The sequence below is a fragment of the Lemur catta genome, chromosome 7 (genome assembly GCF_020740605.2).
Source record: "Lemur catta isolate mLemCat1 chromosome 7, mLemCat1.pri, whole genome shotgun sequence".
NCBI classification, from domain to species: domain Eukaryota; kingdom Metazoa; phylum Chordata; class Mammalia; order Primates; family Lemuridae; genus Lemur; species Lemur catta.
This window is the reverse complement of record NC_059134.1, coordinates 57,695,032-57,717,540: the sequence shown is the minus strand read 5'-3', so window position 1 is coordinate 57,717,540 and position 22,509 is coordinate 57,695,032. Positions and strand designations below refer to the sequence as shown.

General features: G+C 40.4%; 1 protein-coding gene across 2 annotated transcripts in view; it reads right to left on the bottom strand.

The window, feature by feature from the left end:
• Nucleotides 1-22,509, bottom strand: part of XRRA1 (X-ray radiation resistance associated 1) — a 69,725-nt gene that overhangs the window by 15,660 nt on the left and 31,556 nt on the right. The window contains exons 9-12 of one of the 2 annotated variants that reach the window (XM_045555473.1): nt 13,813-13,941; nt 12,908-13,125; nt 3,846-3,886; nt 580-705 (exon numbers count right to left, since the gene is read on the bottom strand). In XM_045555473.1, the coding sequence (XP_045411429.1) occupies nt 580-705; nt 3,846-3,886; nt 12,908-13,125; nt 13,813-13,941 (514 nt within the window). Of the gene's footprint in view, nt 1-579; nt 706-3,845; nt 3,887-12,907; nt 13,126-13,812; nt 13,942-22,509 lie in introns of those variants that run through there. The other variant, XM_045555472.1, reaches the window with a different exon arrangement.

The window sequence follows — 22,509 nt, the reverse complement described above, 5'->3', positions numbered from 1 at the left end:
ATCAAACAGGTATGGATATTGAAAACACACAAGAAAAATATGTTAAATCTGTCCCATGGACTTTACATTTGCGGTTCCCTTAGGCTAGAACATTTCTCACCTCACTGGACACTCCCTCTTCACCTGAAACTCACTGGGTCAGATCTCAGCTTAAACACCACTTCCTTGAGAACTTTCTCTGATCCCAAATACAGGTTAGCCCCCTCCCCACCATAACATCCTTCACAGCACTGTGGATTTCTTCATAACACTAAGCATGCTTATACTGTGATGAGTTGTCCAGGATCAGTCTTCCTAGGTGACAAGCTCCAAAAAGGCAGAGGCCAAGTCTTTCCTTCCATAGCTGTATACCCAATGCCTAGTACAGAGCCTGGCACATGGTAAGTGCTAAATAAATATCTGTGACTGGATGGACTCCTGCCTTGGCCTGAACTGCCTTCACTTTCCCGTCCCTGAGAATTCCTGATCCCGTATACCTGTAATGCAGGGAATTGGAGGGTTGGCCTGTAGGCCAGAGCAGCTCACACCCCACCCTCCCATCTGTGCCCCTGAGAAAACAGAAGAGAAGCAGAAAGTCACCTTGTTGTAGGCCAGGCTAAGGTACCTCAGCTCCGGGAAGGGTGGGGCCAGCGTCTGGTTCCTGACCTTCAGTGACTTCACAGGAAGAATCTCAAATATGGGAGGAAGTGTACATACCTTGGTTGTCTTAGAAGGGAAAAAAAAGTCAAAGTCAAAGTGCCCTGATAATAAAGAAATTGAGGCTGCCAAGGGCCAACAGACCTTTCCTATGTAGTGTGGGGGAAAGAACGGCCTTCCCAGAGAGACTTGGCCAAAAGAGACATTTGGGTCATAAGGGGAGATGTCACCATAAAAACCTAGAATTCTGGCTCCAAGTTCTCTGAGGTCACATGGAGGACTAATTCTCCAGCACTCAGAGTTCCAGTTTCAAGTTCTCTGAGGCCACAGGTAACAGACTGCGGACATCAGAGGTACTTTGTGCCCACTTCCTTTCCTCTGCCGTACAGCAGCTTATCCTGAACTGGCCCTTTTACCCAGCTGTGCTAAATTTCTCCAGAAGGCAAAGGGGCAGGTGCTTGTGTTGTTAAAGGGAATGTTCCTAGTGGGGAGAGGGAAGGCAGGAGTGACTTGAGCCCTGAACATCTGGTCTGATGGGGTAGCCCACATCCTACAGTGGAGGTTCTTCATTCAAGGATGAAACAGCAGCTAGGTCCTGAAGGACTTCCATTGGTCTTGGGGCCTGAATGTGGCATGGTGCATCTGGGTCACTTGTAAGGTCATAGTCTCTCCAACAACCCAGACTGACTCAAGTTCAACATGTCTGATCAAGCAAAAAAAGGAAACTGCTGGATTAATCATACCTAACTCAGTTTACTCACTGTTTCCTTGAATTAGATGGAACCAAAAGATATTACAAGGGTAGATGCTGGGCTAATGATTAAGTACAGATGAATTAGATTCTGTTCTCCATTAATCACTATGCAATACTGAACAAATAACTTAAATTTCACTTGTTCATTCAATGAGTATTTGTGGAGCACCCACTTGGGCCAAGTATTTAGTGCCATTCGGGGTCAACTTGTAAAGCCACACAAGTGGAACAGGTAAGTTATGGGTGTGAAAACAAAAACCAGTTATCATGTTTGGAACTTAGATGACTCCTTTCTCCAGGCGACCCCAAGGCAACCTCTGAGAGGCCAGGGTGGGATGTGGTGGCAGTCTGATAAGGCAGTCTCCTCCACTGTGCAACTCCCTACTTGGAGCAAGGCTGTGTGAGCCAAAGGGGGCAAGTCAGACTGGAACACAAAAGAGAAAATGCCAGAGAGTTGGGCTTCGGAGTGTCCTGACCCAAGGGTATGACTATCCCTGCTGGAGGCAGAGAGGGCCCTGTCTCAGGGGAGAGTGTATCTGATTTTTATAGAGAAAGGCCATTAAAAAATCTCAACTATCCAACTCTCTCTCTAGATTCTCAAATGCCAGAGAGTTGGGATCTGAGCACTGAGCAATCCTACCAATTATCTGTCACTTCTGTGGGACTGTTTAATGGCCACAAGCCCCTCCATCCCATATGCATGCCCTTCTGCAGTGTGACCTTGCTGCTCTTCCCATTCAGAGGTGGAGACCATATCTCTATCCTCTTGAAACTAGACTGACTGTTGTATTATATAATAAAGAATTTGTCTAGTCTTCTTCCAGGTTCCCAGCACTGAGCTTGTAAAACCCTTGGAATTTCCTGAGTAATAGGAATGCCTTTTTATAAAGGACCCTTGGGTCACACTTGAGTTTATGCTAATGAGATGACTTGGGATGGGGTCTGGCCACACTAGAAAGAACCACCATGGGATTAGAGAGTTGGAGCTTTGAGCCAGCCTGACATCTGGGAAGCAGGGGATGGTAGAGATTGAGTTCAATCACAATGGCCAGTGATTTTGTAGGAAAAGCTCTGGACCCTGAGGCTTGGGTGAGCATCCTGGTTGGTGAGCACATCAATGTGCTGGGAGGGTGACATGCTCCAATTCTGCAGGAAGAGGACACAGAATCTGCATTTGAGACCCTCTCAAACCTCACCATACATGTCTTTCATTTGGCTAGTCCTGATTTGTATCATTTATAGTAAAACTGTAATTTTAATAACCCTTTCCTGAGTTCTGTGAGTTGTTCTATCAAATTGCTAAACCTGAGTGGGTTGTGGAAAACTCCTGCATTTATAGCCAGTTGGTCACAAGTGCAGATACCCTGGGGACCCCCAAACTTGTGGCTGGCCTCTGAAGTGAGGGCAGTCTTATTGGAAACTGCTCTGACTTGTGGGGTCTGCGCTAACTCTGGGTAGTCAGCACACACTGCAGCATTATACTGGCCTTTTGACTCTGCTTTGACCAATAGAATGTGGTATAAGTGACACTATTTGAATTTCAAAACCTTGCAATTTGCCCTTGCTCTCTTGAAACCCTGATGACACCATATTGTAATGAAGTCCAGACTGAAAAGACCACATAGAGATACCAAGCCATGCCAGCTGTCCACTTGAGCCCAGTCCCCAGCTAATCTGCCAGCTGAATGCAGTTGCATGAGTGAGCTCTGGTGAAACCAGTAGAACCACCCAGGCAACTCAAAGAATTATGAGAAATTATAAATTGTTATTGTTTGAAGTCAATAATTGTTGGGTGGGTTTGGTTGGGTTGGTATGCAGCAACAGTTAACTGACACAATTTCTCACACAGTTGTATGTGTGGGGAGGTAGTGTACTAAGCTGCCTCTCAAGGATGCAGGTTGGCTAAATGTACAATTGCACCACTTACTGTAAATGAATTAATTAATATTTAGTTTATGTGCATCAGTCTCCATAAGCTTGGTTAGTGAGCATCTGCCCTGAGAGAAAAACCAATTTTCTGTGCTGACAAAAATCAAGTGTCTAAGTGACACCAAGGATTAGACCCTGGATAGTGGTGTATCTGGTAAGGACCTTTTCAACTTTTGGGGGCTCTTGTTAAGAAACTGCTGGGCTTCATCCTAGTGGCAGCCCCACTTCAATGCTAGTTTTATCACTTGAGGCAGCCGTTATTACATTATTCTGAATAGCATGTGAGGACAATGAGAGCTAGACTGTGGGGTGATGAGGTCAGGGCATGTCTGTCTAGTTCACTACTACATCTGCAGTGGCTAGCACAATACTTGACACCCCATAGGTACTTGGTAAATATCTACTCAATGATCGGGCTTACTCAGTGTGATCTACAGAAATGCTTCTCATGACTCCATTAACTTACATGTTTTGTCTGTTAAAATTAATATTCTAACTCAAGAACACGAATATAATCAATTCCTACCTCTGAGGTTGAAAATCCAGGGTAAGATGAGAACACAACCTCTGAAACAAAATAGAAACAGAATGAAGGTTGGTGAGAGCACTGACTGACCCCCAGAGAGGCCAGGGTCTGGGTCTTCCATCCACTTGTGTACAGCAGGGTTCCTCCGAGAGGGTCCTCAGTCCTCAGCTCCAATGCTAGGAAGAGGAGCTGGCTGTGACAACCATCAGGCAATCTGCACTTAGGATAACATCCAAACTTCTTAGCCAAGCCTCCGAGGCCCTGCATATTGGGCCCCTGTCTACTTCTCCAATCTCACCTCATGCTACCTTCTCCCTCACTCCCTATATTTCTGCCACATTGGCCTTTCTGATGCAAGCATTTTCTAGCCTTAGAACTACTGGGGAGTCCATATTGAGTAGGAAGCTAACCAGTTGTCTTAGGAGAGAGAATTGTAGATAAAAGACATTCTGTCAGAGGATCTGAATATACTATTTGTCATATTAGTAGAAACAGAACTTGTTAAATCAGTGAGTTCAGGAGAGATACCAAGAACCACCAGCAGCATGGTCATAAGGAGGAGGCTGCAGAGTAGTTTCATTCTTGGGACCATTAGAATGAGATAAGCCAATAAACAGCTGGATTTCACCTACTAAAGCAGAGCATCTACTGGGACTGGATCCTGTGCAGACATCACTTACCTTTACCCTACTTAATGGGACCCCTTCCACATGTTAATGACATTGTAATGAGAAAGCTCACATGAAAATGAAGTAAATTGTAATAGGGGATGGAAAAAAACATGACATAAATAATTTCTCCTACTATGAGGGTCTGCAAGGGAGTTTGGGAAAGGTTTGTGCAATGCACAAAGTAGGAGTTCTCTAGGGGGTGGGCCATGGTGGCAAGTGTGGTTGCTTGGCAGTGATACCGTGGAGAAAGCACATCTGGGAAGACGGGCTACAGCACACTGTGCCTGAATGTAAATCCTGCCCCTCCCCACAATCACAGGAAGCAACTCTAGAAATTAAAACCTGCATTTTAATCTTCTGATTATGGATTGTTACATGGAAAAGTGAACAATCAAGAATCTCCTAATATTTGAGGAAAATTAATAGTATAAAAAAGTCATGAAATATACAATAGGAAGAATTAGCATCTGAAAAACAAGAGTTTAACAAAAAGAAAACTTCAGAATAAATAATATCCTCTGAGAAATTAAAAAGGATATTTCATTCCTAAAACAAAAGCAGATTTTTGTTGAAGCAGAGCTATTAACAATTTTGTAAATTTAAACTATGATAATTAAATAAAAGACCATAAATATGCTGGAGTTGAAAAGCTCATTCATAAATAGAAGACTGAGCTGAGAGACTCTCAGAATGCAGTACAAAAAAGCAAAGAGAAGATGGCAGAATACCAGGTAACCTGCTCATATCCGACTATAACAAGAATTCTGCATCCATCCACAGTCAAGTCTCTCTGCAGGAGCCTCAGGATTCAGCTAGGAGTTTGTGAAACCCTGGTAGAACCCAAGACCTTGAAGGGTCATTTTGAGGGTGCAGACCAATACCCAGGTGGCTGATCTGTCAAGCTTGCTCCTGGTTTTAAGCCCAGAAATGGCCCAGCTCTCTAAGGGGCTTGGCTATAGCCCCATTTAGCCTTGAGCCTACAACCAAAACTATCTGCCTAGGGGTCCAAAAGGAATTGTGCACACTAGTGCCTTGATGGAAAGGCTTGTCTGCCTGCTGACACTGGTCTTGGCAGGGAACCTGAAAGTTTCCCTATTTCTCTGCTTCAGCCCCCACTTGGATTAGGCCCCTGCTCACAGCCTCTTGCACAAGGAACCAGAAGGAGTCTTACCCATATCTTGCAGCCTGGGATTCTGAGCCTCCCCGACAAGCTCACCAACCTCTATCCCGTAGCAGATCCCAAGGGGACCCAGTCTCATCTCCAGCCTCTTCCACTGCAATCAGGGAACTATCCCATCTCTGCAGGACTTGCTGGGAGATGTGCACCCTTCTGAGCCAGTGAAACCAGGCTCTCCAACCTCCATCCCACAGCAAATCCCAAAGGAGCCCAGTCTTACCCCCAGCCCCTCTCACTGCAATTGGGAACTATCCTATTTATGCTGAGACCTGCTGGGACACATGTGCGAGTCAGGCACTCCAGCCTCTGTCTCAAAGCAGATCCTGAGGGGGCCTAGTCTCAGCTCTAGCCCCTGTTGCTGCAATCAGGGAGCTATCTCATCTGTGCAGAGACCTACTGGGAGATGTGCACCTGTCTGAGTCAATGTGACAGGCATGCCAGCCTCCATCCTACAGCAGATCCCGAAGGGGCCCACTCTCAACTCCAGCCCAGCATTCTCACATAGCCCCAGTATCCTCCTTGGGTCTTCCCCAGGTACATCTGGGCCAGAAACCTGCAGTAACCTTAGAGTCCTCACAAGACTTGCAACAAGCCTGGGCTTAGAGTGTATCCTTCAGTGCTGAGATACCTCCAGTGGTCACAGGTTCAGGGAACACAATAGTCTGCTTAGGATCCCTGGAAGGCCCTCTGAAGAAGGGCAGGCATAAACAAAGCCAGATTGTGAAGACTGAAATAAATACCTAGTCCATCAAATACACAGATATTGTCACACTTTCACAAGTATCAAGAACATTCAGTGAAATATGACCTCATCAAACAGACAAATAAGGTGCCAAAGACCAACCCTAAAGTGATGGAGATGTATAATCTCTCAAACAAAGAATTCAAAATAGCTGTTTTAAGGGAGTGCAATGAACATCAATAAAACAAAGAGAATCAGTTCAGAAATATATCAGAAAAATTTGTAACGGAGATTGACATAATTTAAAAAAAATCAAGAAGAAATCCTGGAGCTGAAAAATACAATGAATGAAATGAAAAAGGCAACAGAGAGCATCAAGAGCAGAACTGACAAAACAAGAAAGAATCGGTGAGTTCAAAGACTATTTGAAAATACTGAGGAGAAAAAAGAAAAAAAAATGAAAAGGAATGAAGAAGGCTTATAGGATCTATAGGACAACATCAAAAGAGCAAATATTTAGGCTGTTGGAATTAAAGAAGGATCTGAGAAAGACAAAGAGGCAGAAAGCATAATCAAAGAAATAACAACATAAAACTTTCCAAACCTAGAGAAAGATAGAAATACCCAGATACAGGAGGGTCAAAGGTCACCAATCAGATTCAACCCAAATAAGAATACTCTATAACATATTATAATCAAATTCTCAAAGGTCAAAGACAAAGGATCCTGAAAGCAGCAAGAGAAGAGCAGCAAATAACATATAAAGGAGATCCAATACACCTGAAAGCAGATTTCCAGCAGAAACCTTAAAGGCCAGGAGGGAGTGAAATGACATATTCAGAGTGCTCAAAGGAAAAATATTGTCAACCAAGAATACTATGACCAGCAAAGCTATCCTTCAGAAATGAAGTCAAGATAAAGACTTTCCCAGACCAAAAAAAAGAAAAGCTGAGGGAATTTATCACTACCAGAACTTTACTACAAGACATGGTAAAGGAAGTTCTTCAAACTGAAAGAAAATGACCCTAATGTAATTATCAGACTAATATAGTAAGTGTGGTGTATAAACCACTTAAATCTTTACTAAGAACACTAAAAGACAAAACTATTAAAAATAGGAATAGCTATAACAATTTGGTAAAAGATAGGCAATACAAAAACAAGAAAATTGTGACATCAAAAATTCAAAATGTGGGAGAAAAAAGTTAATATGTACAGGTTTTTGTTGTTGGTTCATTTGTCTTTTCTTTTCCTTTTGTGATCAAAGTTAAGTTGGTATCAGTTTTAAATAACTTGTTATAATTACAGGAAGTTTTTTGCAAGCCTGATGGTAACCAAAAAGCAAAAACCTATAATAGATACACTGTACTTAAAACATACTACCAGAGAAAAATACTTAACCACAAAGGAAGACAGTAAGAAACGAAGAAAGAAAGAGCAGAGTTACAAAACAACTAGAAAACAAGTAACAAAATGGTGTAAGTTCTTATCAGTAACAATGAATGTAAATAGACTAAATTCTCCAATTAAAAGACATATAGTGGCTGTATGGATTAAAAAAACAAGACTCAACTATATGCTGCCTACAGGAAACTCGCTTCACCTATAAAGACACACAGAATGAAAGCGAAGGACTAGAAAAAGATATTCCATGCAAACAGAAGCCAAAAAAGAGCAGGAGAAGCTGTACTTATATCAGATAAAACAGACTTTAAGCCAAAAACTGTAAAAAGAGACAAAGAAGGTCATTATATAATAATAAAAGGGTCAATTCAGCATGAAGATATAACAGTAGTAAATATATGGGTACCTAACACTGGAGCACCAAAATAAATAAAGCAAATATAAATAGATCTAAAGGGAGAGACAGACTGCAATACAATAAGAGTAGGGGACTTCAACACCCCACTTTCAGCAATGGACAGATCATCCAGGCAGAAAGTCAACAAAGAAACATTGGAGTTAAACTATATTCTAGACCAAATTGGCCTAACAGATGAGGGAAACCACATATCTTTGACCAGAAGACCACTCAAAGTACCTAACAAGATAAACAAAAAATTGCGTACCTAGATGCATCTAAAGGGTAAAAGGGAAATATTAAGCATTTCCAAAGAGCAAACATAGGTTTCCTATACAGAAATGCAAATCAGATTGGAATCAGACTTCTTCTTGGCAACAATGGGCCTAGAGGGCAATGGAGTAGTATCTTCAAAGGTTTAAGGGAAAACCATTTTAAGGCTTGAATTCTCTATTCAACCAAACTAGCATTCAAGTATGAAAGATAATTTTGGGTGTTTAACGACTCATCTACTTCACACAAACCCTCTTTGAAAGAATCATTCAAATTGCAAAATGAAAAGCAACATAGAATGGGAAGCTATTTTTGTGACAGCAAGAAAGGGAAATATTTCTTAAATAACAACCTAAAAGCACATACTGTAAGGTAAAATTGGATAGATTTGGTGTTATGGCTGAATTATGTCTTCCTCAAATTTATATGTTGAAGTCCTAACCCCCAGTACCTCAGAATATGACTATATTTGGAGATATGGCCTTTAGAGAGGTAATTCAGTTTAAATGAGGGCATTAGGGTGGGCTCTAATCCAATCTGACTGGTACCCTTCTAAGAAGAGGAGATTAGGGAACAGACAACACAGAGGAATAGCCCTGTGAGGACAGTGAGAAGGTGGCCATCTGCAAGCCAAGGAAAGAGGCCTTAGAAGAAACCAAACCTGCCCCCACCCTTATTTCAAACTTCTAGCCTTTAGAATTGTGAAAAAATAAATTTCTGTTGTTTAAGCTGCCCAGTCTGTGGTATTTTGTTATGGCAGCCCTGGCAAACTAATGCATTTGGCTAAATCAAAATTAAGAATTTCTCTTAAAAATGTCATCTGTACTATTATAAAGTTAACAGGTAATTACAGAATAAAGGAAGATATTTAAAGCATTAAAACTGTCCAGAGATACAAAATGCCAATTCACAGAAGTTGAAAACCAAATAGCTAAGTAAATGGTGAAATGCTTAACATCACTAGTAGATAGAAAAATGCACATCAAAAATAATGAAATAATACTTTACACCTACCAGAATAGCAAAAGTTAGAAAAATTATAAAGCCAGATAATACCAAGTGTTGGCAAGGATGTAGGGAAATAACCCTTAGGTACTACTGGTGTGAGTGTACACTAGAGCAACCATTTTGAAGAATAATCAGGCAGCACTTATTTAAACTATGTATGCATATACTCTGTCATCCATCAATCCCACTCCTAGATAAATGTTGCAGGAAAACTCTAGCACAGAGGTTTATGCAAAAGACACATATAAGGTTGTTCACTGTAACACTATTTGCATACAGTAAGAGAGTTGTGGGTAACTTAGGTGTTCATCAGTGAGGGAACAGATAAGTGAAATGTGGTTACAGCATATATTGTGGAACACTATGCAATAGTTAAAAGCAAATAACAAGATGGACATACAGCAACAAGATCTTAAAAACAATGTTGAGTGAAAAAAATTAAGTACTAGAAAGAGCTTGGTAGCATATTACCATTATTAAATTAAAAATACATTACACACAAAATATTTATTTTACAAAGATACATACATATATCCATGAAAATACATCTAAGACAAGAGTAGATATTTATATGAAAATGGGAGTAGGGATTAAGGATGAAGGAAAAAAAACAAAAGAGGGAAAGAGGAGCTTTGCACAGACTAATAATTACACTATACTATGATCTGAGTTGTATTGTTCTAAGTTATACACACACAATAAATAATCTATGAAAGATGAAGATTTCAGATGCGGGAAGCTGTGATGAGCAAAGAAGTAAAACTAAGAGTTTAATCTCTCAGTCTAAAGAATTGTCAACACATAATTTAAAAATTTAAAACCAATCTAAATTAATTAGGGTTTATTACACTATGGGAAGAGATGGGAGTAGGGTGGAATAGACAGACACATATTAAGATTTTCTTCTTATTAAAGAGGAAGACTTGGATTTGGCTGATTCTACATACTGATAGACAAAGGTGAGTTTAAAATGTGGATTAAAAGTTTTAGGGTAGCCATTAGAAATATAGACATGAGATGTTATTACATTAAACAATTAGAGGAAAAAATTAGAATTAAAACTCATTGCTCATAAAAAGAAAAAAAGGAAAAAAGCATAAATAGAAAACATACTAACGGTAAAAATAAGGTGAAACATATCAATAATGTGAGTTAAATTCTTCTATTAAGAGAAAAAGACCCACATTGGGGAAAATATGCAGTGCTATATTGTTTTTGTGATATCCTAAAATAAATATTCATATCAAACAAAATATAGGCCCAAATCAAGGCTAAAATTATTAAGATAAGATGGGATATTTTACAGTGATTTAAAGATACAATCTACACTTGAGTTCGAGGCTGCTGTAAGCTATGAGTATACCATTGCGCTCCAGCCTGGGCAACAGAGAGAGACTGTCTCAAAAAATAAAAATAAAAAGACACACTCTACCAAGATAAAAGTCACAAACATAATGAGAATTGAGCCAATTTAACAGTAAAGAATGCCCAAAATGCAAGGAGATACTGACAAATCCAAATAGTGGTAAGAGACTTTAATGCACCTGTTTCCAAAGTTAACAAACAAAGCAGAAAAATATTTTTAGGGAGAATCTGAATAACATAATTGTGCCATTTATTAAGTTACTATTTATTTATTTTTTTACTTCCAAACCCACCCTTCTCTATTCTGCTTTGGGATGCTGGAGCTGGGGCTCTGAATACTGTATTTCTGCTTTACCAGCTGGTTTCCTGTTAGACTAACAGGAGTGGTGCTGCTAGAGGGAGACTGCAAAGCTAGAGGGGGCCTGTTTCCTCCTGTCTGCTTCCCATAGGTTTCCTGACTGCTTGTGATTCTTGTGAATGCCATCAGAGTAATGGTTATTTTTTTTTTTTTATCCCAGCAGCAGCAGCAGCAGGTCTTTCCCCAACAGCAGCTGAATCCAGTTTGCAGTTTTCCCAACTTGTACACACTAGCTTCATTTTGACCCTTCCACAGACACCAGCACCGGATATCTGGTCGGTATCCTCTCCTCAGAGACCTGAGTCTCAGCTCCACAAGACCCATCACAGCTCAGAGATACCAGCATCTGAGCAGTACCTCTTCCTCAGAGATCTAAGTTTTGGGTCAAAGGGTTCCTCCTCTAAGCTTCTATATTTTAATAATTTCAACCTCTTTCTACAAAGAAAACTGCTGACTCAGGTGGCTTCATGGTGAATTCTTTCAAAATTTAAGGACGAAATAATAATCATATATGAACTTTCGCAGGAAACAGAAAAAGATTGAACACTTCTAAGCTCATTTTATGAGGCAAGCATAACCTTGACTGTAAATCCTGACAAGAACATTTCAAACAAAGGAAATGAATACAACCAACATATTTCCTGTACATGGATGCAAAAATATTTGCCAAAATATCAGTAAATTCAATTCAGTGATATTCATCATGATCGAGTGGGGTTTATCCTGGGAATGCAAAACGGGTTCAACATTCAAAAATCAATCAATATAATTAACCATATTCATAGATCGAAGAGGAAAAGAATCACATGATCACCTCAACAAATGCAGAAAAAGCATTTGACAAAATTCAACATCCATACATAATACAAACTCAGCAAACTAAGAATACAAATTTCTTTAATCTGATAAAAGGCATCTACAAAAATACATACAGCAAACTCATAATTTTTAAAAACTGAACACTTTCCTCCTGAGATGAAGAACAATAAAAGGACGTCCACTACTATCACTTCTATTTAACATTGTACTGAAAGTCTTAGTCAGCAAAATAAGGCAATAAAAGGTATAAAGAGGTATTAAGATTGGAAAAGGAGAGAGAAAATGGTCATCATCTGTAGATGTCATGATTGTGAACACAGATAAACCAATAACCATTTATTTCTAAATGATTAGAAATAATAAATGCTTTTAGAAAGGCTACTGGATACAACTCAATATTTCTATATACTTGTAATAAACAAGTAGAAATAAATCATAAAAAACCAATACCAATGACAATAGCGTAAAGAAAATCAACTACCCAGGAATGAACCTAGTAGAAGATATGCACAATTTCACCATTGAAGACTACAAAGTATTTGTTGAGAAGAATTTTAAAAGATCTAAAAACTGGTGGGATATATTATTTTAATGAGTTAGAAAGCTCAATATTGTAAAGATGTCTATTGTCTACAAATTAATCTATAGGTTTAATGCAATTCCAATGAAAATCCCAACAGGATTTTATGTGAAGATTGACATGCTGATTCTAAAATTTATATGGAAATACAAAAGCCTTATAATAGTTATAGCAATTCTGAAGAACAACATAGCTGGAGAACTTCATTACCAGGTATCAAAACTTACTATAAAGCTACAGTAATTTAGACACATATACTGTCACTCAATCTGTGACAATGTCCCCTCTACAACTCAGTGGGGAATCTGGAACAAGGGGCATCACTCACCTGTCCGGTCAACATCCTTTTTCATGGGCAGTACAGTATAATCGGGTTGCTCATCTGAGGCCTCAATCATCCATGATTTGGGCTGCAGCATGGACTGGGGCTCTTTCCGGGGACTTCCCCTGCCTCCAACCCAGGCCCCTGATACACCACGGAGCTGAACCTGCTGTAGGTATGGGATCCGGAAAATCTTGTTTTGGTCCAGGCTTAACTTCTTCAGTCTTCAATTAAAGAAAGCGAAATACAGCAATAATGATACCTCAGGGATATTTACCAAGCAACTTTAGGGAAAAAACATGGAATTAGGCTTGGACTTTTACTCCTCTTGAGGGATCCTGAGCCAGTGACTTACTCTCTGTGGGCTTCAATATCTTTATCTCTAAAATGGGGATAATATTTATTAACCATTCAAGGTTCTTGTGAAGATTAAATGAGACAATATGTAAGTGGGCCTGGCATAAAGTAGTATTCAGTAAATAGTAGCTGAATCCGAAGTAAATTTTCCAGGGACCTAAAGCTTAACCATTTAAATGCCAGTATTTTCTTTACTTCAAATAGATAGAATTCAGCAGTTCAATTTCTCTTTATTATTCTTTTTTCTTTTTTCCTGTCTCTTCTCTCAGGGTCAGGATCCTGTCTTAGGTAGTATCTCCTCCTTAGGTAATACTGTCCTTTCTCTTTACTGCTTCTAATTCAGTCATGTGATCAGAAATTTCTTACTATGCCCCATTTTTGTGGAGGAACTAAAGCTCAGAGGGAAGAAATGACTTACCCATGGCCACACAGCAGAGATAAGTGGTGGAGCCACTGGGATTTAAACCCAGGCTTTTGGCTTCAGAGCAGCACTCAGCATGTGAGCACGGCTGGGGGTTATAGAGGGCCCTGCAGAGACAGGCTTGTGGCTTTACCTCCTGAGCCCGGCCAGGCTGGCAAAGCAATTGGGGTTGGAGAGTTTGTTGTCATCCAGCATCAGTGTCTCCAGCGCTGGGAACCTCAGGATGTACCTCTTGCTTGTCAGCGATGTTTCAGATGCCTCCCTGTGAATGCAAAGCTCTTGGGTAATGAGCAAGGGCAAGGGACAAGCTCCACCATTCCCAGAAAGCAGTGGAGGATAGGGAATCAATCAGGAAGTCTAACCAGCTTGGGAATTTCTCTAGTGCCCAGCAGAGGTCCCTGTAGAGATGCACGGAAGGTGTAATTCCCACCCCCTCTTCCTCTTTCCCAAGCTCCACCCACACATACTGTCTTCTGTATGGAGAAAGGTTACACACATCATTGAGACTGGGTTGGGGCAGGGCATTGATAATACCAGGGTGAATGAGGTGTGACCAAGTTGGAGGGAGCACTCTGTGGGTAGAACATTGCACAACTTTGGCTCAAGGCAGACTCCTTGGTATGCTGTGTCACCTCGTGGACTGAGAAACCATAGGAGCACCAGGAGACAATGCTGCTGTTAGAGACCACAGCTTTGCCACCAAGTGGGGTAAAGGAGGCTGGATCAAGGGCACCATCCCTGGCTGCAGTGAGGTTCTCCTTTCAAGTGACTTCCTAAAATGCAAGTAAGGAGTTGAGGAGTCTCTTAAACTCAGACTCTCTGAGGATTCCCAGAAACACCTGAGAGTAAGATTCAAGAAGCTGATGTCTTGAATCACACAGGTGGGCAGAAGTAGGGGCATTTTAGGTACTACCATTAATGTGACCTCACTTGTGCCCCAGGTAGATGAAGCCCAGGTAACTCTATTACAAACACAGGCAGATAAATCATATTTTCATTCTTCCCTCCACACGCCGTCCTGCCCACACACCAAAACAGTACATATAGGCACAAATACAGTGTACACATATATAAGCCACAAATGCACAAACAGCAAGAGGAAGGGAAATTAACATTTCTTCAGAGCCTACTGCATTCCTGGAATTGTGCTAAGCATTTTGTATGTGTTATCTCAGAACAGCACTGAAAAGGATAGGTATTATCTCCTTTTCCGATCAGGAAACTCAAGCACAGAGTAACTTGCCTAAAGTCTCACAGCTAGAAAGTGATAGAGCTCAAACTAGAACCTAGGTCTTCTTGACTCCAAAATCCCAGGCCCTTTCCACTGTGGCATACCTCCTCTCACATTCACATCTTCAAGCCCCATGTGGATTAAAGGGTGGGGACATGGAAAGGGTATCCATGCCTGGGCTAGAGAGAGATTAACTAAGGTAGGCAGTGAGTTCAAAAGCTAGGACTGTAATATACACCTGAAGTCAGGAATATATCACAGGTGAATTTAGAGAGGGTATACTCTCTTGAAATGAATGAATTACTAATTCATTTGTTCATTCACACTCATAAATTTCTTTAACATATATTTATGTAGCCAGGTACTAAGAATACAAAGAAAAAAAGAACATATCCCTCCCCTCAAGGTGCTTACAGGAATAAGTGGACACACTGTGCACAGCAGGACAAATACTGTAACAGAAGTAGATGAGGAAGGCACCCACTTGGGGAAGGCAATGTGTAAGTCAAACCATGAAGACTGGAGAGGGAATCTACCATGCTCTTAACCACTGTGAAAGAGAGAAAACAGAGAGAAAAATCATTTCTTTGTGGCTGGATTTGTATAACATAATTAGCAGCTCTGGGCAGCCATGTTTCCCATCACGGGGTCCAGAGAGACACAGGCAGTCTATCCGTGAAGAAAAATGTGGCGAGAGACAGAGAGGAGCAGATGTGAAAGTTGAGAGACAGAACTTCTAGGCTGCTCCACAGTGCTCAGATCTATGTTCAGTATGTCCCGAAAGCATGGCTGTGAGATTCCCCATTGTTCTTGCAATAAATTCCCCATTTTTTGCTTACTCTAACACTGACAGACTTCTGAATATTATAACTATGATAGTTCTGACAAAAAAAAAAAAAAAAAAAAGGACAGGTCATATAAGGTTTCACAGAGAGCCCTGGCAGCAGTGTGGGAAATAGGCATGAAGTCCAAAGACCAGAGACACTCAACAGAGAAGGCGGGAAGCCTTTAGTTCACAACATTTCAAGGTCACGGGTGACTCTCTTCCTCTTTCTGGAAGGACCAACTTTCATACACCGAAGTTTTAATCTCTGAGAACAATTATAGAACAGTGCCTATCAGCTCTGTTGATTTATAATTGATGGGGCAATCTTTATTTTACTCCAGTGAAATATGAAACAGCTAAGAAATAAGCCTTCAAAAAATTCCTCCTAAGCTCCATAATGAAGAAGTTGATTCTGTCCTGTCTCTTGTGACAAGTTATACTGCTTTGCCTTTTTAAAATTCTACCCTAATTATAGCATGGTTTCATTTTTGTCTCTAAACTAGGGGGGCAGTCATCAGATGGGTGAGCAGGACAGATGCCAGGCTTCAGAGGAAGCATCAGGCTCTCCCACTGAGCCCTTCCTGTGGCAGTTCTGGGAGAGCAGCACTTTGAAGTGGCAGAGTCTGTCAGTAGGGCAGAAGCCATGGTTTCAGCTGCTCAGAGTGGTGCTATTTTTATTATCCCTTCTCTTGGCAATTAATACCATTTAAAATCTGAGAGATTTAACTTAACTGTTTTAGAAGCGAAAAGAATACACAGTGGTGGGATTCAGCAACAGGAATTCGTGTGCCGTATTAGGAGAAGCATGGGGAAAAGGATGAGGATCCCGGAGCTCTTGTGCAGGTGCTACTACTGCTTTGCTTGCTGTGTGATTTCTGGCCAGTGTTGAGATTCTCTGGGCCCAGATCCATGATCTATATGGTAAAAGGATATTTCTTTTACTTTACATTGTAAGGCTTTGGATTACGCTAAAAATATCACTCCACAGACTGAACCAAGGGCTGCAGCAAACGATGAAACTCAGCAAGTGCTTATATCAGGACAAATATTGGATCAGCTTCCGTGTTAAGATACAGAAAACCCACTGTACAAACACACAGAACAAAGGAGACATGGCTTAACAGACTGCCTGTGTAAAAGAGGACTTATGATGTGGCCATAAAAAAGAGCTAGTGCTTTTTTAGATAGATTAGAAATAGTGACTAAAAGAAAGAAGGTAACATTCCCCCTCTGCTCTGTGCTGGTCATGCCTGAGAAAGCCAACTTGTGTGTTCTAAGGCAGAAAGAGAATAGGCCTAATGGGACAGCCAAAGTAGCAGATCTCAGCTCAAAACTATTAATAGTTATAGAATAATCTAAAGATGGACTGGGTCAAATATGATTCCCCTAACTCACCCAGACAGAGATAATAGCAACAAATGAAGATACAAGTGGTTCAGAATAGACGAGGTAGATCATGAATGGAAAAAGTGAAGAGAAAGGAGGATGGAAAAGCAGGCAGTCGGGCCTTGTGAGTAATGTTAATGGAGTTTATCTTTAGGACATTGGGAAGCTACTGAAGGACTTTAAGTAGGGCAGTGACAGAATCACATGTCCATTTTAGAAAGATCACTCTGGCTGACAGTAAGGAGGATGGATTGGGAGATGAGAAACTGGAGACTAAGACCAAACAGGAGGATAAGAGAAATGAGCAGGTTTGAGAAAAATTTAGGAAGTATAATTTATAGCATCTGGTGATTAAATGGATGCATTGAGTGACGGAGGGCGGAGTTCAGGCTGATGCCCAAGGTTCTAGTAGATGGAGAGGTACATAGTAGATGGAAAGAAGTGCCAGTTGCTGAGACCAGGGCAGGAGAGAGAGGAGGAGATTCTGGCATGGTGATGTGTGTGATGAGTATGGTATGATAAGTAGGCTAAATGGGCTTATAGCTCAGAAGACTTGGGAAGGAATGAGACCACCAATAAAGAGTGTAAAACAGTAGGTTGAGGGTGAACAACTAGGGAGCACCAACATTTAAGAGGCTGCCAGAAGAGGAACCCACAGAGCATAGTGGCTGTAGATAGAATGGGGAAGAAACTAATGACAGCAATTTGTCTGGAGCCCACAGTAGTCACAGCACAGCAGTTTCAACTGATACTGCGCTGCAGGTGGGAGCATATTTACTCTCCCCCTGTTATATATAAGGAAACGGAAGTGTGGGGGTTGGAGACTTCTGTTACTTTATATAACAAGGCTTTCCACTGAAAACAACTAGAATGTTGAATAAAATATGAAAAGAAAAAAGATCCATCATTTTAATAAGCATAAGAGACATGAGAACAGTTAAGGAGGCAGTATGCCAAATCTAAAAACCCAGAGAGAGAAACTGAACACAGAAAGTCACTTTAGCTTTAAAGACATTCACTAATCCTGTTGAAACTGAACTATGGTTTGACAGTATTGTGGGGCCACAGAATCAAAGCCCAGGGCACACTGAAGGTGGGTCATTTAATTAGAGACCACCCCCTCACGTGAATCTGGAATCCTAAAGGGATATGCCTTCAGAATGGAGTGAATCGGAACTAAACCCATTCCCTTCATCCCACAGCCAGGGAAAAATTGTCTTACAGTGAACAGAAAAGGGGAAGGGGGAGAGCAGACTAGTCCTCTTGGGCAACTATATGGCAAATCTGTATCATCAGAGTAGTCCAGAAAATACCCAGTGAGGAATTTAAACTGATTCCATATTGAGTGCCCCTAGGCACCTGGCCAAAATAAATGGAAAAGCTTATGGTATTGCAGACTAAATAATGTGGGCCAACTCTTCCCTGAGTAAACTAGAAAATCCAGACAAAATATACATTTAAAAACAATCTGCTGTAAGGTACCCGGGAACTAACAAGCAGTGAAGAAATTATGGGGCCAAGATTTGAAAAAAGAAAGAAATCCAAAGGAGTTCAGATAACCCCAGGGCTGTCTGCTGACTCCAGAACTCACAGAGAGGCTGAGAAGTTGGGCAGAGATTCTGACAATCTTGTTAGCCTAGGAGCCAAAAACGAGTCCAAGGAGTGCCACAGAATGGAAGCCTGAGTGCCTATGCTCTAAGTTAGCACATTAAAAGACTAACCCCTAAAAGGAAGTGTGCACTAGAAATAGCATGGCCCTTGCAGAGACTGAAGACTAGCTGCAAATAATTTCAATTTCTATAATTGAATTAAGATAATTTGGAATTATTAGTGATGTAGATAACCAAAAAACTCTTGATCTGGTGAGTAAAGAGTGATTTGAATTACTCAAAGGGACCATCAGGTCTCTCATTCAGTTTTCTATTATACATTTAAATTAAAACTAATTAAGCTTAAATAAAATTGAAAATTCAGCTTCTGAATCATAATAGCCACATTTCAAGTGCTCAATACAGCTAGTAGCTACAGCACTGAACAACGCAGATATAGAACATTTCCAGCAGTGCAGTGAGTTCTACTGAACAGTGCTTGTAAGGACTATGAGACAATATACGCAAATTGGTACTAATCTCTGGGGATGTGAAAGGTACAGTGGGCCATTACTCAAAGTGAGGGATCATGAAGATCAAATGGAAGAATGGAAATTAAGCCTGAGTCTATTTCACAATGCACCCAGTAAAGTCATAAACCTACTTTGTGGTTTTTCCCCAGTTCCTGAATGTATAATTGAAATATACATATTAAACAATTAGCAGGATACCCCCCCAAATTTGTTTACTGACCAACAAAGTGAGGGCTATTACAGTAGCGAGGGTCAAACTGAAACCCCAGGAATTTTTCTAGACTGGAAAGACGGAAGGATAACGATTCCTATGACATCCCTGATTAACATCCCTTGTTTATTTGATTGATGCAGAAGACAGGTTTTGAAGAAGATTGTAGATTACTGTAAGCTTAATCAAGTGGTGATTCCAACTTTCAGCTGCTATTCCAGATGTGGAATCTTTTTACTGTAGCCAATCAGCACAGCCCCTGGCACTTGGGATACAGGTGAGAACCTGCCAAATGTTTCTTTATCAATTAACAAGAACTACCAGAAGCAGTCTGCTTTCACCTGACAGAGATAACAGTACACCTTTGTCCTCTTCCCTCAGGGCTATATCAACTCTGTAGCCCTATCATAATCTATCACCCAGAGACCTTGATTATTTTAATATCCCCCAGAATATCATGCTGATTAGACTGGTGAGCAGGAAATGCTGCAAACACCCTAAATGCCTTAGTAAGATACACATGTGCCATGGACAGAGGTAAACCACCCCCATCAAAATTCAGGGGACTACCATCTTGATTAATTTTCTTGGTGTCCAGGTATCTGCAGCACGTTGAGATATACTTCCAATGTGAAAGACATAATCCTGTACTTTGTACCACCTTTTACTAGGAAAAAAAGCACAAAGCTTCACTGGCCTTTTTGGATTTTGGAAGCTATATATAAAACATTTGTACTATGCTGACTAATTTACTAAGTATCCAATAAAGCTGCCAGTTTTGGGGAAGAATCATTAAGTTTTATTTTTAATCTTCCTATATTTATGCTTTTGGATGACATCTTAAATGTAAAGTTTTTTCTATGTTTGCTCTAATATGAGGTTTTAAAAACTGGTATTAGTTTTAATGCTATTTATTCATGTGAATTACATAGTTCTAGAAAACGAAAATACTGTATCTGTTGACCAGCATGATTTAAAATGTTGTGTTTCTTTAGCTGGAACATGATCCTGTAAGAATGCATGGTCATATGGATGTTCTAAGATTAAGAAAAGGGGCCACTCTTAAAACATATATAAGGACGGAAGTGAAATCCAATATATTCAATTACTTTCTAATAATACAATATAATAAATTATAAGGCTGCCAGTTTTGAGTGGGCTCCAGAGCAAGACAAGATTCTATAATAGGTTCAGACTGTAATGCAAGTTGCTCTTGCATTGGGCATTATGACTCAGCAGGTCCAAATGACCTCTAAAGTTCTACAGCAAATGGACGTGCTGTACAAATAGGATTACCATACATCTTGGTTTTCAATGACAGTGTGCGTTTCCACCTGTCATCCCAAAATAATTATTAATAGTTTCCCTTTTTCCTCTCTAATATGTCTTATCTTGGATGTTAAATTACGTAGTCACTATGAATAGAGCCTTTTGTGGGCACCAATAGCAGAATTTTTGAGCAAAGTTACGCTCTATTCTGCAGATAACTATTTTCCTTTTGAAAAACAGTTTCTGGCTTAGTACTGCATGTTGGCAGAGAATGAACACCTGATCACAGTACACTGGGTGACCATGTGACCTGAGCCACTCATCATAAACCGAATGTGCGACAAACTTCCTCATCAAGTGAAAGCAATATTTGAGATCAGTCTCCAGCAAGTGTGGAAAAGTTGCAAGAATACATGGCTCAGATATCCTAGGGTGCCTACTCCTGCTGAACCTTTCCTTCAACCCTCAACTAAGGTCCTATAACCAGCTGATATAGGAAGAAAAACCTCCAGCTGGATTTACAAATGATTTTCCATGACATGCTGACACCTACCAAAAGTGAACTGTTACAGTATCATAGCTCTATCCTGGAGTGGCTTGAAATAGGAAGAGAAATCCTCCAAGTAGGCAGAACTCAGCAATATATCTAGTTGTTGAAGTGTTTGGTTAGAGAGAGAGCCAGAATTACAGAACTATGCTGATTCATGGGCAGTGGCTAATGGTTTAGCTGAATAGTCAAAGCTTGGGAAAAAAAGAATGAAAAACTGCTGACAGGGAGGTCTGGAGAAAAATTATGATTGGACCTCTCAGAATCGATAGTGCGAAGATTATTTGTGTCCCAGGTGAATGCTCCCCCAAGACTATCTATCCCCTGCAGAGAAGACTCTCAATGATCAGGTAGACAAGGTGACCCATTCCGTGAATGTCCATTGGTCTCTTTCTTGGGATACTCTGGTGCTTGCAAAATAGCCTTGGCAGCAGGGATGAAGACTATGCACTTACTCTCACCAAAGCACATCTTGTTATCACCCCAGCTGAATACCCAACCTGCCAACATCAAAGGCCACTGTTGATCATTTAACATGGCACCATTTCCAAGGGGGATTATGCAGCCATCTAGTATGAAGCTGACTATAGGTGGACACCTTCCTTCAAAAAAGTAGTTCCTTGAACATGTGTTTTAAAAAAAAAAATGTAGCAGTGATTTTTTTCCTTACTGGAATAATTATATATGTATTTTTAGATATAGATTTGCCTTCCTTGCCTATGTTCTATAAGTGGAGTTATAAACTGTTGTTACGATAATACTAGATCTTGTAACTATTCATGTATTTACCTTTACCAAGATCTTTATTTCTTCTTACGGCTTTGAGTTACTGTCTAGTCCTTTCAATTCAACCTGCAGGACTCCTGTTAGCATTTTTGCAGGGCAGATCTAATGGTAATGAATTCCCTTTAGCTTTTGTTTATTCTGGAAATGTCTTAATTTCTTCCTCTCTTTTGAAGGAAAGTCTTGCTGGATCTAGGATTCTTGACTGACAGGTTTTTTTTTTCCTCTTTTGGCACTTTGAATATATTAGCCCACTGCCTCTGGCCTCCAAAGCTTCTCATGAGAAGTCTGCTGATAATCTTATTGAGGACTCCCTGTATGTGAAGAATCACTTCTCTCTCACTGCTTTCAAGATTCTCTCTGTATCTTTGGACAGTTTGACTATAATATGTCTTGGTGGATTTTTAAGTTCATCCCACTTGGAGTTCACTGAGCTTCACAGATGTTTATATTTA